Raw genomic sequence first — 15,765 nt, forward strand, 5'->3', positions numbered from 1 at the left:
ATCGAAATTATAATGACTGAGGTCACATTGCATTGCCAGCTCCATTTGATTATAAATAAAAACATTAAAGACATTTTCAAAGATTTCAAATGGATTAGAAGTATTACAAATGTTCACGGGATGTTGGATGGTGTAATAGCATGCTATAAAAATTACCGACGTTCATATTATCACTAGCCGATGAATATATACTTATAAATGTCACATGGTTATCGTCTGCTATTGCATTTCCGGAAGAAAGAATATTGGCCCAATACACCCATGCATGTTTACTGGGTGTTCACATGGCAAATCTTGGCATAGCTGCAGCCAATATTGGCCCAATACACCCATGCATGTTTACTGGGTGTTCACATGGCAAATCTTGGCATAGCTGCGGCCAATATTGGCCCAATACACCCATGTTTACTGGGTGTTCATATGGCAAATCTTGGCATCTCTGTGGCCAATGTTGGCCCAATACACCGATGCATGTTTACTGGGTGTTCACATGGCAAATCTTGGCATAGCTGCGGCCAATGTTGGCCCAATACACCTATGCATGTTTACTGGGTGTTCACATGGCAAATCTTGGCATAGCTGCGGCCAATATTGGCCCAATACACCCATGCATGTTTACTGGGTGTTCACATGGCAAATCTTGGCATAGCTGTGGCCAATGTTGGCCCAATACACCGATGCATGTTTACTGGGTGTTCACATGGCAAATCTTGGCATAGCTGCGGCCAATGTTGGCCCAATACACCTATGCATGTTTACTGGGTGTTCACATGGCAAATCTTGGCATAGCTGTGGCCAATATTGGCCCAATACACCCATGTTTACTGGGTGTTCACATGGCAAATCTTGGCATAGCTGCGGCCAATATTGGCCCAATACACCCATGTTTACTGGGTGTTCACATGGCAAATCTTGGCATAGCTGCGGCCAATATTGGCCCAATACACCCATGTTTACTGGGTGTTCACATGGCAAATCTTGGCATAGCTGCGGCCAATATTGGCCCAATACACCCATGCATGTTTACTGGGTGTTCACATGGCAAATCTTGGCATAGCTGCGGCCAATATTGGCCCAATACACCTATGCATGTTTACTGGGTGTTCATATGGCAAATCTTGGCATAGCTGCGGCCAATATTGGCCCAATACACCCATGCATGTTTACTGGGTGTTCACATGGCAAATCTTGGCATAGCTGCAGCCAATATTGGCCCAATACACCCATGTTTACTGGGTGTTCAGATGGGAAACATATGAACCTAATCCAAAGGATCTTCTCACAAGAGCCAATCTAAAGTTTATAAAGTGCCAATGTAAAAAGGATTGTGACTTTACACAATGCAACTCTAATGCATGCGGTGACTGCAAAGCCAAATGTGTCAGTTGCCAAAATACGTTTGTATATAGTATAATAGATACCACATAACTAGATGACTTGGACTGAGGTGTGGATTGATTTGAATTGCTCTATTGAATAAATTCAGCATAAATTATCTGATATTATACTGGATATCACATTAGGACATTTTGTTTAAATTAGTGGCATTATTTTAGACATTCGCTTTCCTCCGAGACAATATGTCTGAACTTGACAATTAATACATGTTACTATCATGCCTATCTAGTATGATATTACATCATTAATGAATTAAACAGTGTTAGGAAGTCAGTGGGTAAATGTATGAGTATAGTGTTGTATCTGCTGGAAACTACGTTTTTATCTTAGATATGAGTCATTTTGAGTCTTCATGACACAATATGATGTCATATTTGCATCATGACGTCATATTTTTAACAAGATATTTTGATTCTTTGGTATCATATTCCTATCTACTCCAGGGCTTCTAGAATTTTTATAAAATCCACTAGCCATGGGATCAGTGATTTTAAAAATTTACTAGCCACGATTAAAAATTCACTAGCCCTACTTTACTTTAAGTTAATACAATTTTACTAAATAATGTTAAAAATCGGATATATATCACCTAAAGAGAGATATAGCATAAAAACACAAACATTAGGAGATGGGTGTTGGGGGGCAGGATATTCATATTTACAAAATAGACTTAACTGTAACATTTGACATATGTTTTTCACTAGCCGTTGGGCATGGCAATAGTAGTTATTTACTAGCCCAACATTAAATATCACTAGCCATGGGAGTGGGACTACCATAATCTAGAAGCCCTGCTACTCATAATACATTTGTGGGTCTAAAATCAACCGTTTGGGAGATCTAGGGCCTCGGAGTTTATTTTGGTGGCCATATTGGATTTATGCTAATTAGCACTTTTCCAGGTGTCAGATTTGGGTAGATTTTGGATCTAATGTTCAGTGGTGTCATCTTAACAATATAAACCAAAAAAACCTTCTGTTGCAATTTGTTCTAGGTTCACCAAAATTTTGGCTTAAATTTATTGACTGTACACAATAATGCCTTCATAAAATTTAAATGAACTTGATTGGCTGTTTTTCCTGTCACTGTATATCAAAATCACCCATTGGGTAGATTATATTTTGTTACCGTAAATTATATTAATGTGCAAATGGTTAGAGGAGGCAAAATGTGGACATGTCTGTAAAATGCAGACATGGTCAATAGATACCATTGTTTTTTAATCCACAGCATTTGAAACATTTATTTTGTTACAGAATATAAATAATTGAACTTATAAATCTCTAAAATTATCTTTTATCAATTTCTGCAGAAATAAACCAAGTTAAATAGTAATTATGCAATTAGGTTAAAGTTATTTTCCGATTCCAAGTTTTTGTCTTGAACCATTCAAACTGCATTGATCCAAATGTTGCTGTTTTTAACACAATTCAAATGAAATACAAATGAAATCATTATTGTAAAATAAATATTTATTTAGCACTGATCATCTGTGCAGTGTACTTACTTTGCTGTCTGCAATTCAACTATTGCGGTATACAGTCATTCAACTGCTGACGAGTTTATTCTGTTAATTTTATCAAACTTTTATTATTATTATTAATTTTTTTATATTATTAAAAATTATGTATCATATTATAAAATATTCTTAAAATATACCAATTTATTATCTCATTCTGAAACTTTTTACACATACTTTGGTAGACGTATGCAGTGAAAATTTTTGAAGAAATAAATTGTGTGCATCTGACGTGGGATACTATTTTTGTGGGGTCGTTTTGGTTTTTAAAGTGACACCGGGATAAAAATATTAACATGGATTTTCAATAACTATCGGTGATTTCATTAGCAATTTGCAGACAATAAAATTAAATGTCTGATGTATGAAAATAGAATGTATAGGCAGTATGGTCGAGATTGTCCACATTTTGTTGATGTCCGCGATTACACTAATCTCTCCTATAGAAAAGCAGCTTTAATTTGTAAAGCACTAATAGTGTAGGGGCATATGTAATTCCATGGGACTTGAATGTTCATTTTTGGAACCGTACATGATTGTAATTGTTATAGTATGTAGATTACAAAAAAAATATGGTTCCATGTTTTTTAATGAACGTCAAGGTAATTTTGACGTTCAAGGTCAGTTACCCAAAATTTACTTACAGCATCAATGTGAGAGGTGTTTTTTCTTTAGAACACAGACATGTAGCATATTGATGGTTAGCTTGTGGTGAGTATTGTACAGATAAGCCAATATTATGTATGGATATGATATACAGGGTTATAAAACATGTTAATTAATAACCATTTTTAATTAAATATATAGTTTTAAAAAGTATCTCTTTTATTCTAAAAACCTATGCAGATTTAGTTTATATTATAAAATTTATATGTGCCTAAATCATCGCTGTAAAATAAGGGAATATATATGGCATTTTGTATTATGGTGAGCATACTACGTACATGTATATTACCTGCCGTCAAATATGTGTGCATTTCATCCTACAAGTTTCACTCAATATTAACATCATCATCCAACTCATCACCATCAAGGACAAATGTGTGTCTTTGATGATAAAAACATGCCATTTTACATTTTAAGATATATCTTGGGAAATATTTTTGAAATAGGAACATTGGAGATTTATTCAGTGATTGTTGTGGCAGTCAATAAAATGGCCACTTTGGCTGCCATGAAAGCCAGTGTAGGTGTCAGAATTGATCAAATTTATTGTTATTTACACACTTAATTACACAGATTTACACATCTTGTAATTTACTGCTTAATGACAAGTTCATGTTGTTGGTGTTTTTTAATAGCTAACATTAAAGAATCACATAATTTATACAAGACTAGTATGACTTCTATTTAATAAATATTTGAAGGGCAGCATCGGAATTAATGCCAAATGTGGATCTTTGGAGAAGGGTTATGACCACCTTGTCTCTTTCTGGAAAGTGACTTACATATTTAATTATGTTGCAAACATTAACAGGATTCATATTACACTGGTTCATGCATATCCTTAATGCACATTGTAGGCATGAACCTTGTAGGGCATATGAGTCACATGCACCTGGTATAATATTTGAATGGTGTGGTGGGGACAGAAATGAGATTGTTTTGTGGTTTGTATTCCATGATAACCATCAGCCAGTCAGTAGTACCCATGAGAAGAATGTGACCATCATTTCTCTTGTATGGTTTTTTGTGACACAGCCTATTCATCACTCAATGTGTGTGGTGAAGATGGAAATTAATTGGCATAATTCTTAATCCCACTACCAAATGTTCATAATCATCCCAGTGAACCACCCTTTGTATGCCAATGACAAATGGATCGAATGTATATTATGTCCATTAAGTCATAGTGAATATCACTTAATTGTGCTTCTCAGATGGCAGCCTTCATATGATTATGGCAGCTGTCAAATGTGGTAGCAAATCATTTTGATGATAGTGAATTAGTGGATAACCTAGTATTAATGTGACACATCCCCACCATCCTACAGTAGAAAGCATGCCTAGTTCATATCGGTCAAAAGCTGATTCAATTATAGAGCTAAATCATGAACCCCATTCCAGTTTTGTTTTCCATGGTAGTTCTGCAGTTGGAAATAAAAGTAATGTTCTTTCTCTTAACATCTGAAAAGCCAACTTCGTTTTGTATATATATAAGTATTTTATCATCATTGGTTTCTTGAAACAACACAAACTTTGACTTTCGGTCCATTTGCAGGATTTGGCGACACATAATGAATACAATGTTGATGTATATGCTGAATTTTGGTTGGGTGCTTCACAGTGGGGAAAAACAAGCATAACCATTCTCTGGTCTTGCTATATTGACCAGGAACACGAGCAGAATAATGCTTCTATAAAAGGTGGCAGTAGAGCTGGAGTAATCTATAAAGACAAAATACATCCAAAAGACATTCCTAACGTATGGAAAATATATTTAGAAAAAACAGCAAATAGATGAGGCATTGTAGAGGCATTGAAGTCCAAGCTTTCAATGATATGATGAACAGACTTAGATGGGCAATGACCAGTATGATATATTTATGAAGGAATGGCTTGTTTCTCAGATCCTTTCTTCAAATGACCTTTAACTCCAGAGAACAACATCATATTTCTTGAAGGAAGACTGTTCCAGGCTATATTACATTTCTTGTCAAGTGCAGACACATTTTGCTTTAAGTAGGTTGTGACGGAACATGCTCGTAATTTTGTTTTCGCCTGTGGCGATATTAATTGTGTTAGAGGGCCGTGTGCAGTCCAATATTGCACTTAGCCCAGGTGGGCAACTTGTTACGTAATACCTCCGCTGCGCGACGATGGACGAGCTGTTCCAATACACACCCAGCCCAGGTGTGGAGGCCATGTGGCCAGTAGTTACGTAATACCTCTGCGAGTGCGGTTTCGACGACCGTGATTGGCGACGATCGGCGTCAGTAAGTCTGGTCTTCAAAGAGAAAAATATGCCGGCGTGGTCGTGGTGGAAATCCACATGATAAGATTCGGTGCCGCGACGTACCCCCAGGCGATATTCGATTTTATAATAAATAGCTAGGGTTTTAGAGATATCGAGGAGAGACATAGGAAGGCTTCCAGGGAACGTTAGTCCGTTTTGGACTTTGGTAAATATATTATTTCTGCTCTGTTGTATAACCTTGATGTGATTGATGTGACTTTTAATATTTTAATACTGTATTATACCAATATTCTTTAGACAGTGTCTTCGGTCATCTGACGAAGTAAATCGTAGACTTATTGTTCTAACATTATACGAGTATTTGGTAATATAAAGCTTAGCCAGTCATCTTAGAGGACTTAGCCAGCTGGGCAACTTGTTACGTAATACTTCTGCGCGACGGTCATCGAGCTTTTCTAATACACACCCAGAGCAGGTGTGGAGGCCATGTGGCTAGTAGTTACGTAATATCTCCGGTAGTGCTGTTTATGGCCAGGGGATTGGTCGCAGATTGGCGACAGCCAGACTGACGATCAGAGAGAAATATACAGACTCTGGGAGAGGTGGAATATCAGATGATAGGGGGAGGACCGCCTTGTACCCCCAGGCGATATTCTGATTTTTTATAATAAATAGCTAGGGTTGAGAGATATCTGGGAGAACCAAAAAGGAAGGCTTCCCTGGGGAACGTTGTACGTTGGACTTTGGTAAAATATTTTATTCTGCTCTATTGTATAACCTTGATGTGAGATGATGTGACTTTAAAAATTTAATACTGTATTTATACCATGTGTGAGGAAAAAGAGGCAGGGTATTATTTAGACAGTGTCTTCGGGTAGGCAGGGCTATACTGACGAAGAAAATGGCGTTACCAGTTAGTCTTACTGGTCTATATTGTATACGAGGCAGTATTAGGGGGTGATAAGAAGAATTCAATATAAAGCTTAGCCAGTCATCCTAGAAGACCTAGGTAAACTGTAGGCTATGTCTGTATTGTGGTTAGTAGGTACCAGTATTAATTCTGTGTTTACAAAGGTTTACTGATTGAGGAATATTCAGATGAGAGTTAAGGTTAATTAAAAACGTTTTAAACCAGTTAGGAATAGAGTTGTAATTCTTTATTAATTAAGTCCCCTGCAGCGTTTCTCAATTATCCACACGTGTGGGTGTTGTGTGGCCGCTGTGAAGTGATTAGCATATTGTGTAAACTAGACACCTAGAGATTAACTAAATTAAGTTATCAGTTCTGGGTTGTTATTTAGAAGTGTTGTATTAATTAACTACTGCGCAGTACATTTGTCAGCGTAGGGTAATACAGATTCAAAACAGGTGTATTGTGTTTGTTGTGTGTTTTCTAGTGACACTAAACATGCTATAAGAATATATACTTTATATAACCGATCTTAGTCTCTGATCATACCTAGACGAGCCAGCGGGATGTGCACTATAACTGCCTGTTACAGAGAGATCTAATAGATATACAGTTAGGAGAGACTTTTTTTTTTATACCCCCGAATTGGACAATCGTGTTTCATTCAGTTACAGGTTATAGGATCCCCGTGGACATAGGTGATACTGTCAGTGAAGGGACATTGTAAGATCCATTCAACAAAAAATGCGACACACAATGGATAGTTTTCTTGGTTCTGGCAAGTGCAGCTGATGCTGGAAACACTTTTTTGATAACCAGGATGCCGTCATGGTAGTCAATCTGATTAAAATTAGCTCTACTGGGTCTACCATTTAGTAGGATCCTAACGATTAACATGCATGCGCCTGTGGCGATAGTGTTGATGAGGCAGTGTGCAGTCCATGTCCAGGTGGGCCAATTGCTTATTTCATTCTACGAGCTGTTCAATACTAACAATTAAAGTTACGTAATTACGACGGTTTCGAGACCGTCGATTACACTCGTAAGTTGAGTCGCACTATTATAGCGTGGGTATTTGTCTGAGAGCATACAAGGCGAATTCTAAAAAATAGCTAGGGGTTTTAGAGAATCGGGGCATTGAGACTTCCATTTACTTTGCAATGGCGAACTTTAATATGGTCTGGTAATTAACAAGATCTTTCAAGTTCTTTCACATCTGAAAAAAAAAACAGGAACATACGTGGGGAACAGTGCAGTATCTAGAGGACCTAAACTCTTGTCGTATATTGTAGCGTATCCAGTTAGTTAAGGGTAAATGGTCGTGAGATTTTATTGGTTGTAATTCCTTATACCCCTGGCAGCGTCACGGTTGGGGGGGGGGGGGGGGGGGGGGGGGGTTATAATGAAATCTGCGGCAGGTACATTTGTCAGCGTGGTAAACGTCTGTATTGAAACGCCCAAATGTATATCTAAAATTTTATGATATACCTAGCAGCCAGAGGGTATAGTTTAATAGATATACAGTTAGGAGATACTTCGTAATATTATAGGATCCCAAATCACTTTTGTATACCAAGTCAGCATTGCGAATCCTGAATGTTTGGCAATCAAATTCGCTTTTCAGATCACTTGGCACGATTTCCAGGTGCAAGTAAATAACCATTTAAATTTACCCTTCGATTGGTCAAATGAAAAAATATCGGGCAAGCAACAATAGGAACGTCTGGTATGAGCTCCAACGGGATGCTGTTAGATCCACATGTTTGGTTTCGTCTTGAACGAGCTCAAAATTTTAATTGCAATTATTTCTGATGCCCATGGAATGTCTTGAAGGTCTAGAACCTGGCAGGTGTAACATTTTGATTGGTTTCAAATTCAAACTGCACATGAGCTCCAACGGATGTTCACATTGGGGAGCTAATTTTAACTAGTGACGAAAAGTCTAGTTCTTGTTCATTGGTAGAAGAAAGAAAACATACTGGGCCACTGGGGAGGCAATAATTAATACAGATTTCTGTACTTTAACCAGACCAGCATCCTCAGAGCATGGGAAGTGCTTTTAACCGTAATACAGCATGCAAGAAAATACAGTTTACCATAATTGCCATTACCAACTAAATCGACACATGCCTTGCGTTGGAGTACCATAGAGCTAGAAAGTTAAAATGTGTTTTGTTCATTGACACCATTAGAGCACATTCATCTATTACTCATCGGCTATTGGATGTCAAACATGTGGTCATATAATCTAAGAGGAAACCGCTATACCTTCCTTTGGTATACCAGGCATGGTTAAGACAGGAAAAACCAAACAATCAGAGCTTGGGTTCACCTAAGGGATTCAATCCTTCAACTCGAGCACCCCAGGTAGATCCTCTACCGACTGAGCTAGATCCCACCCTACTGAGAGCTAGAAGTCGGTGTTTAAAATTCTACCGTAGGCCATTAATGCATGTAGAAAATGCCAGTTATGTCACTGCAAGAAATGGTGTTGAAATGTTTCAAGGCTGTTTTATTATATGCAGAGACATGTCAGTATGGGGACGTACGCCAGAATTCATTCTTTTATCTAGTATCTATGCTCCTAATTGTATCTGATATGTACTTTTCAGAGTGGAAGATCAACATACACCTGAACATGCTGGGAAGTGGGGGGGGGGGGGGGGGGGGGGGAAGGAATGATCAACTGTACAGAAAATGTACATGGGGAGGGGTGATAAAAAAATATATATATACTTTATGAGTGGTCTCCAATTAGTAGTCTGAAAGCCCTGCTACCTATTTTACAATGACAAGATTGCGCACATCTCTCAGCAAACTTACTTGTGCTTTAGTCAGTGGTGTGTGCACCCCTATTTTTGAGTACAATCAACAGACACTTTTTGATAGACACTAAATACCACTTTGTTTTTAACAGAAACTGCAACTTTGTGGTGAATTTGACCAAATATGATAGAGCATCTAGTAGTTAGAATATATCACACACACACACACACACACCCCTTAAAATTTCTATATCTACCCCTAACAACAATAAAACAGATATTTATTGATGTTTTAGTGTAGTTTACATGGTTTCCTTTCTTTTAACATGCTACATGCCAATATTTTAAAGACAGTATACGGTGACACCTTATTTCATTTGGCGCCTTGAACAGATTTATAGTGGTGACCTCAAAATGACCTTGATATTCATCAGAATAAATGGAACCATTTTTTTTTCTGAATCTGTATACAATAGTTATTATAAATATCATTTGAGCAAAAGATTTCACCAAATTATTTATTAAATTAAAAAAATTGCAGAAATAAACAGTTCTTTTCTAAAAAATGTCATTTATTACATAAATTGTTTTTACCAAATTAAAATAAAATTTGCCAACTTGGCGAGTGCCAAAGCTAGCCCTAAGTGGTAATAAGTTTAATTTACTTAAGGGATATATTGTAGCATCATTGAATCCAATATGGCCACCAAAATGGTCTCCCAAAGACCATAGAAAAAAATGTTAGTCTGGTGGTAAGGAACTGAACCTTGCAGTTTTTATTGTCTGTACTCACAACATTGTGGTTTTTGGCATCTTTGGAATATGCTAATTGAGGAACAGAGCAATGTGTACTTGGCAGGCATTTGGAAATATTCAAGAAGGAATCCAAGATGGCTGTCAAATGAGAACTGGTTGTATCTGATACTATTTGAAATCACCAATAAAAATCTGTTATGGTCTATGACTTGATGTTAGGGACAAGGAATTCATGTTGAGCTAGCCCAGCTAATCAAGACATTGCAGCAGCATTTATTGTAATTTCCTTACAGGTAATCCAAAATCATTCCAGACCATTTTTGAAAAGCCAGTCCAATTTGAAGATCTTCGTGACAACTGCTGGATTCCCGAAGAACCAATTGTAGTGCAAATAATAAACCATGAACAACAAGGAACGAAAGTGAACCCCTATTTGTGAGTTGATTTGGCTCTTAGTTTACATGTGTGTGTAAATACAATTATAGACCTCATGGTGAACAAAATGCAGGTATGTGATTAATTGCTTTTGATTTAAAGTTAAAGTTTGCTTTGTTTTACAACATCACTAGAGAACAGTGATTTATAAATCATCAGCTATTGTATGTCAAACATATATCTTAGAGAGGAAACCAGCTACATTTTCCATTAGTACCAATCTTGGATCTTTTATATGCACCATCCCACAAACTGGATAGCACATACCATGGCCATTGATATACCAGTCATGGTGCTCTGCTAGAACAAAACATATTCCAATGGGCTCACTGACGAGGATCGATCCTAGACCGACCATGCATCAAGTGACTGCTTTACCACTAGGCTACATCCCACCCCCTTATTTTTTAAAACTTCACTAGGTCAGCTAAAACTTCCTCTCCTTAAACTTGTCTGAGAGGGGTGATGGGCAATCCGAGTGATAGCTCACCTTAGATTTAATAAAGTAAACTATATGCAAAGTTTTTTAACTCTCTTCCCATGCAGTGTTTCATAATGTTCATTGAGACCACTCCCCCCTCTAAAATCACTTTGATATTAATAAATATTTGATCATTTGTTTTGTTTGTATAGTAGACAGAATGGCCGTAACTGGTCTTGCTACATTGTGTCACATGCATATATTTTAGATATACGATATCAGTGAAGCATGGTGATTTTCGATGGACCGTACAAAGGCGTTATAAACATTTTCGACAGCTGCACGATGCACTTGTGCTGTTCAGAACACGATATAGGATTCCGTTTCCATGGAAAGGGTCAGTATTGAAATATCATGAAAAAGTTTACAAGAAACTTGTAGGTTTTTTTGTTTTGCTTTTAAACTACAAAAAGTATCATTGTATAGTGTCATATGTTGCGGGCTCAGCGGAAGCAAGTTGACATTGGGGGACTAAGGTCGAGGGCACAAAGCAAAATTTTTGGGGGGTTCTGGGGTATGCCCCCACAACCCCCCCCCCACCCCCCCCCCCCCCCCCCCCCCCCAAAAAAAAAAATATTGAAAACTAGATGCAATTTCCTGCAGTCTACAAGTAAAATTCATCTCTGCCATAAGATTTACTGCCAATAATATTTTTGATCCACTGTGCCTGTGTTGGATGAAAAAAATGTATGTATCTTAATTTGCTTCTCATCATTGTATGTTTCATTTTTGAACCCTGCAACACCATTTTATGTATGAAATCAGTTTTATTGAATATTCAGATTTGGTTTCCACCTTTTTTAAATATGGGTCTGTACATGTATATTTATTGACAACTAGCATAATTGCAATTAACTGTCAGAATATAGGACAGTTAATTTTTAGAATACAAGACAGCTGCCTGTAGTACAGTTAAAAGAAAGGCTTTTTATTCACAAGAATCAAATCTGGATTTTTTTGGCATTGGAAATTATGTGAAATATTTAGAGTACAGTATATCTTTGCGACGTTTGCTGATATAAGGAAGTAAAATGTAGCACACATCAAATTTCCTTCTTTAATTGTGATCAGATTGTTTCGTATGAAAACCACCCAGTTACCTAATTGTTGTTGTTTCCTTGTTTAGATGTGGATATTATATATGTGTGTGTGTGTGTGTGTATGTGTTTGTGTGTATGTATATATATATATTAATAGTGAATAACATGCATGCGTATCAACTTACTTATACAGTGAAACCCATATAAACTGGACACTCATGGATCAATTAGTAAAAAGTGCAGTTTTGAGGTGGTATCGAGGATGGATCTAAACAGTAGTATCTTGACTACAGTCGAGAATGGATAAGAAAGAATGAAGCAATATAATTAATGGTACTTTATTTTCATGATACAGTTATTACAGCAACTATGTTGATAACTAGGGTTATAATGCATTGTAGATACCAAGAGAGACGTCAACGTATTTGGCGTGATTGTCAGGATTGGGAAGACCGAGTCAACAAGGAGAGAAATAACGCACGGTTCCCTCTGCGACCTGAAGCTCTCGTTGGCGAACAAAATATTCTGCAACGACAGGTGAATCATAATGATCATTAAACAATGTTAAGAGTTTTTCCCAGTTACCAATACATGTAAGTATAGCATCTCAGGCCTTTCCCCAGGATTTGTTTAAGGCGCTTACATTTTTAGAATCAGTAGAACACAAATCAAGCCAAAATAAGTGGGGTAATGGGTTGAAAACAGTTAAGTGTTTGCCTTCAATCCAGCTCATTTTTGTTTAGTTTTTTCCTCTTTTTTTTTTAACTTTGTTTTTTAAGTAACCCATCAATTCCCCACCCTCAATAATTTCATAATTTGCGCCATGTTGTTGCTGTTGATTTCAGCATCGTGTTAAATGCTTGTTTTGATTTCTGCTTGTAAAATACCTAGGCTAAGAATGCTGACTTCAAAGTATATTCTATTTATTAAAAAAAAACAAAAACAAACAAACCATTAATAAATTTTAAATTTACAGTCTTTTTAAAATCCAGCTAACTTATTAATTGTTACCTCAGTCTTACAAATATATATCTAACATTATCTAACAAATGTGATTATTGTAAACTAATTCAGTGTACGTTTAACTGCAATTTGTATAAATACTGCATGTTCATTTCCCACGATCTGCATGCGTGCTCTCGACCATAGGTACAAAATTAACAAAGACAAAGGAAATAAACGAAACTGCAGTTAGGTATTCATTGATGCAAACAACTATTGTTTTTCTATAAATTTTCATCAAGATTTACTTCTGTGTAATTGTATTGTTTAATGTCCATAACGATGTCTGTTGACACGTGGGTGTCAGCTGACTCTGCAGCGTGACGTATATTCACGCCAAGAGTTCTACTCAGTTCAGCCAACGAACGTTCGTGAACAATTTGATTGATGTTCGTCGTGTACATTTGTCTTAACGTGAAGCGCACAAACCTGTGTAGCGAACGTTTTGTTTTTGCTCAGTCTGGCTGAACTGGCATGTGGATTCAAATAGACATGACATGCATTGTCAGTTTGTTTTTATTACTTTGGTTCAAAGACTTTACAAAGTTAAAATAACAAGTTACAGAGCTTCTAGACATTGAATCACTGTCACATTGCTGTCATACATGACGAATGCATGCCGTTAAAATTAATAACCGTGATTATTAAAATAAGCAAACATCATAAGGCCTGTGCTGTATTCTGGATAACACTATTTCTCATTACCAGTCACAAGATCGCTATTACGCTAATTGAATATTTGGTATTATTATTATGTTTGAGGTGTCTGATAGGTTATGTAACTGTTTGTTCACATCAGAAGATAGAAAATGGCTTAGCCAAAATTTTAGCCACTTGCAAATTTTATTAGCCATTTTTTTATAAAAAAAATTAATTAATTAATTAGCCAGTGGCTAATTTGGCTACCGACAGCGCGAGCCCTGGATGTTTACAGTGTGTGTGTTTTGGGAAGGGGGTGTTAGGATAGAAATGATTGATTGTCAACTTAACTGTATTTTTAAAAAGTGCTTCACCTATCGTTTATTCAGTTAAATGGTACAGTTGATTCTGTCAAAAGGCATCTTCTTTAATCAGCCTTGAAGCTTGATTTCTCGGCACAGGAATCCCTTTACGCGTAAGCACCTTCCTGGCGGATTAGCAGTCCCAGTAGATGTGGTAAAATTACCAAACACCAATTGTGAGCAGACGACTGGTCCATTGTTAGGTTTTTAGGAAGTGTTTTACCTGTCATAGTGATTAGGTGTGCTTGATATACTGGTACACAAGTTGTTTGCAAGAGGTAGTTGACTGCCACGCTCATACTTGTGATAATTGTTTTTCTAAAGCACTTCAAATCAAGGCATAGCAGCAATTAATTTAAGGTGCTTCCACGCCATCAAAGCGCTTACTTTACGGACCAAGGCATGTCGGGCCGCTACGCCTAACGGCCCTTTGGGAAACCCGTACATCTGTATGTTCAGATGTGTGAATGATAATCAACCTTCAACAAGCTTAGGAGTTTTATCCCCATTTCTATATACTAGCTATATGTTAAAAGGGGTGGGGTTAATGTAAGGGTTTATTTCACAAAATTGACTTGACGCCAATGGCTTTGCTTTTGGGAATTTGAGCGTCGGTTTACCAAAAATTGGGAATTTTTAATTTAATTTAAAAAACATCTCATTAAAGCTAAGTCAATTTAATACATCTGTTTTGCATTATGAAACGTTATAGGGGAGGGAAGAGTTGTTTGTCAAGAGTTATGTCAAAATATATCTTTATATAATAATAAAAAATAGTAATTATTTACATTCAGATTTCGAATGTTTTACTCCAAAATTGGGAATATAAAACGACATAGCCTTTGGGGAATGGTGGTGAATGGTGCAGATTATTGGAGTCTAGAAACATAGGTTATGAAACCCTGTAATGTCGCGCAACTTTGATAAAAATACTGTAAACCATAAAATATTAGCGATCTTTTAATTTACCGAAATCCAAATAAGTGACATATTAGTGACATAAAACTTCAGCGAGGTTGTCATATCAGAAACTAAGAAAAAGAGAAGAAGCTTGTTTTAGGGTGCTCTGATATAGTGTTTTTGATAAATTTTGACATTTTGCGGCTTACACAAATGTACACTAGCCTTACAGACAACTTAAATGTAGTAGAAAATTGCAGTACTGTTGTTGTTTACTATCCTTTTGGTTTAAGCAATAGCATGTAACCATTGTTGTGTTTAATACAGTCTGTTGTACATCTCTTTAAATTTAGTGTCATGAAATATTAGCTTCTTTTATAACCTTGCTAAATTTGCTAACATTTTATACCAGCTAACATTTACTGATTTACAGTAGGCCTATTCCTACTGGCCATATAAAAATTATCTCCAAACTCCCTTTGTGTAAGGTCCAATCTCACTCTGTCAGTGGTGGAGATTTCCCGATATCACTCGGTCAGTTGTGGAGAGTTCCCGTGGCCTGTGATTGGACAAAACTTATGGAATTCATCCCCTCATTGGCTGTATTGAATTTTTCTCATTTTAACCCAAATTAATGGGCC

General features: G+C 36.8%; 1 protein-coding gene across 3 annotated transcripts in view; it reads left to right on the top strand.

Annotated features, from left to right (window-relative positions):
* Positions 1 to 15,765, top strand: part of LOC121372449 (phospholipase D1-like) — a 110,936-nt gene that overhangs the window by 5,498 nt on the left and 89,673 nt on the right. For all 3 annotated transcript variants that reach the window (XM_041498754.1, XM_041498755.1, XM_041498757.1), the window contains exons 2-4: positions 10,559 to 10,700; positions 11,390 to 11,518; positions 12,623 to 12,758. In XM_041498754.1, the coding sequence (XP_041354688.1) occupies positions 10,559 to 10,700; positions 11,390 to 11,518; positions 12,623 to 12,758 (407 nt within the window). The remainder of the gene's footprint in view (positions 1 to 10,558; positions 10,701 to 11,389; positions 11,519 to 12,622; positions 12,759 to 15,765) is intronic.

Source organism: Gigantopelta aegis, chromosome 4 (genome assembly GCF_016097555.1).
Source record: "Gigantopelta aegis isolate Gae_Host chromosome 4, Gae_host_genome, whole genome shotgun sequence".
NCBI lineage: Eukaryota > Metazoa > Mollusca > Gastropoda > Neomphalida > Peltospiridae > Gigantopelta > Gigantopelta aegis.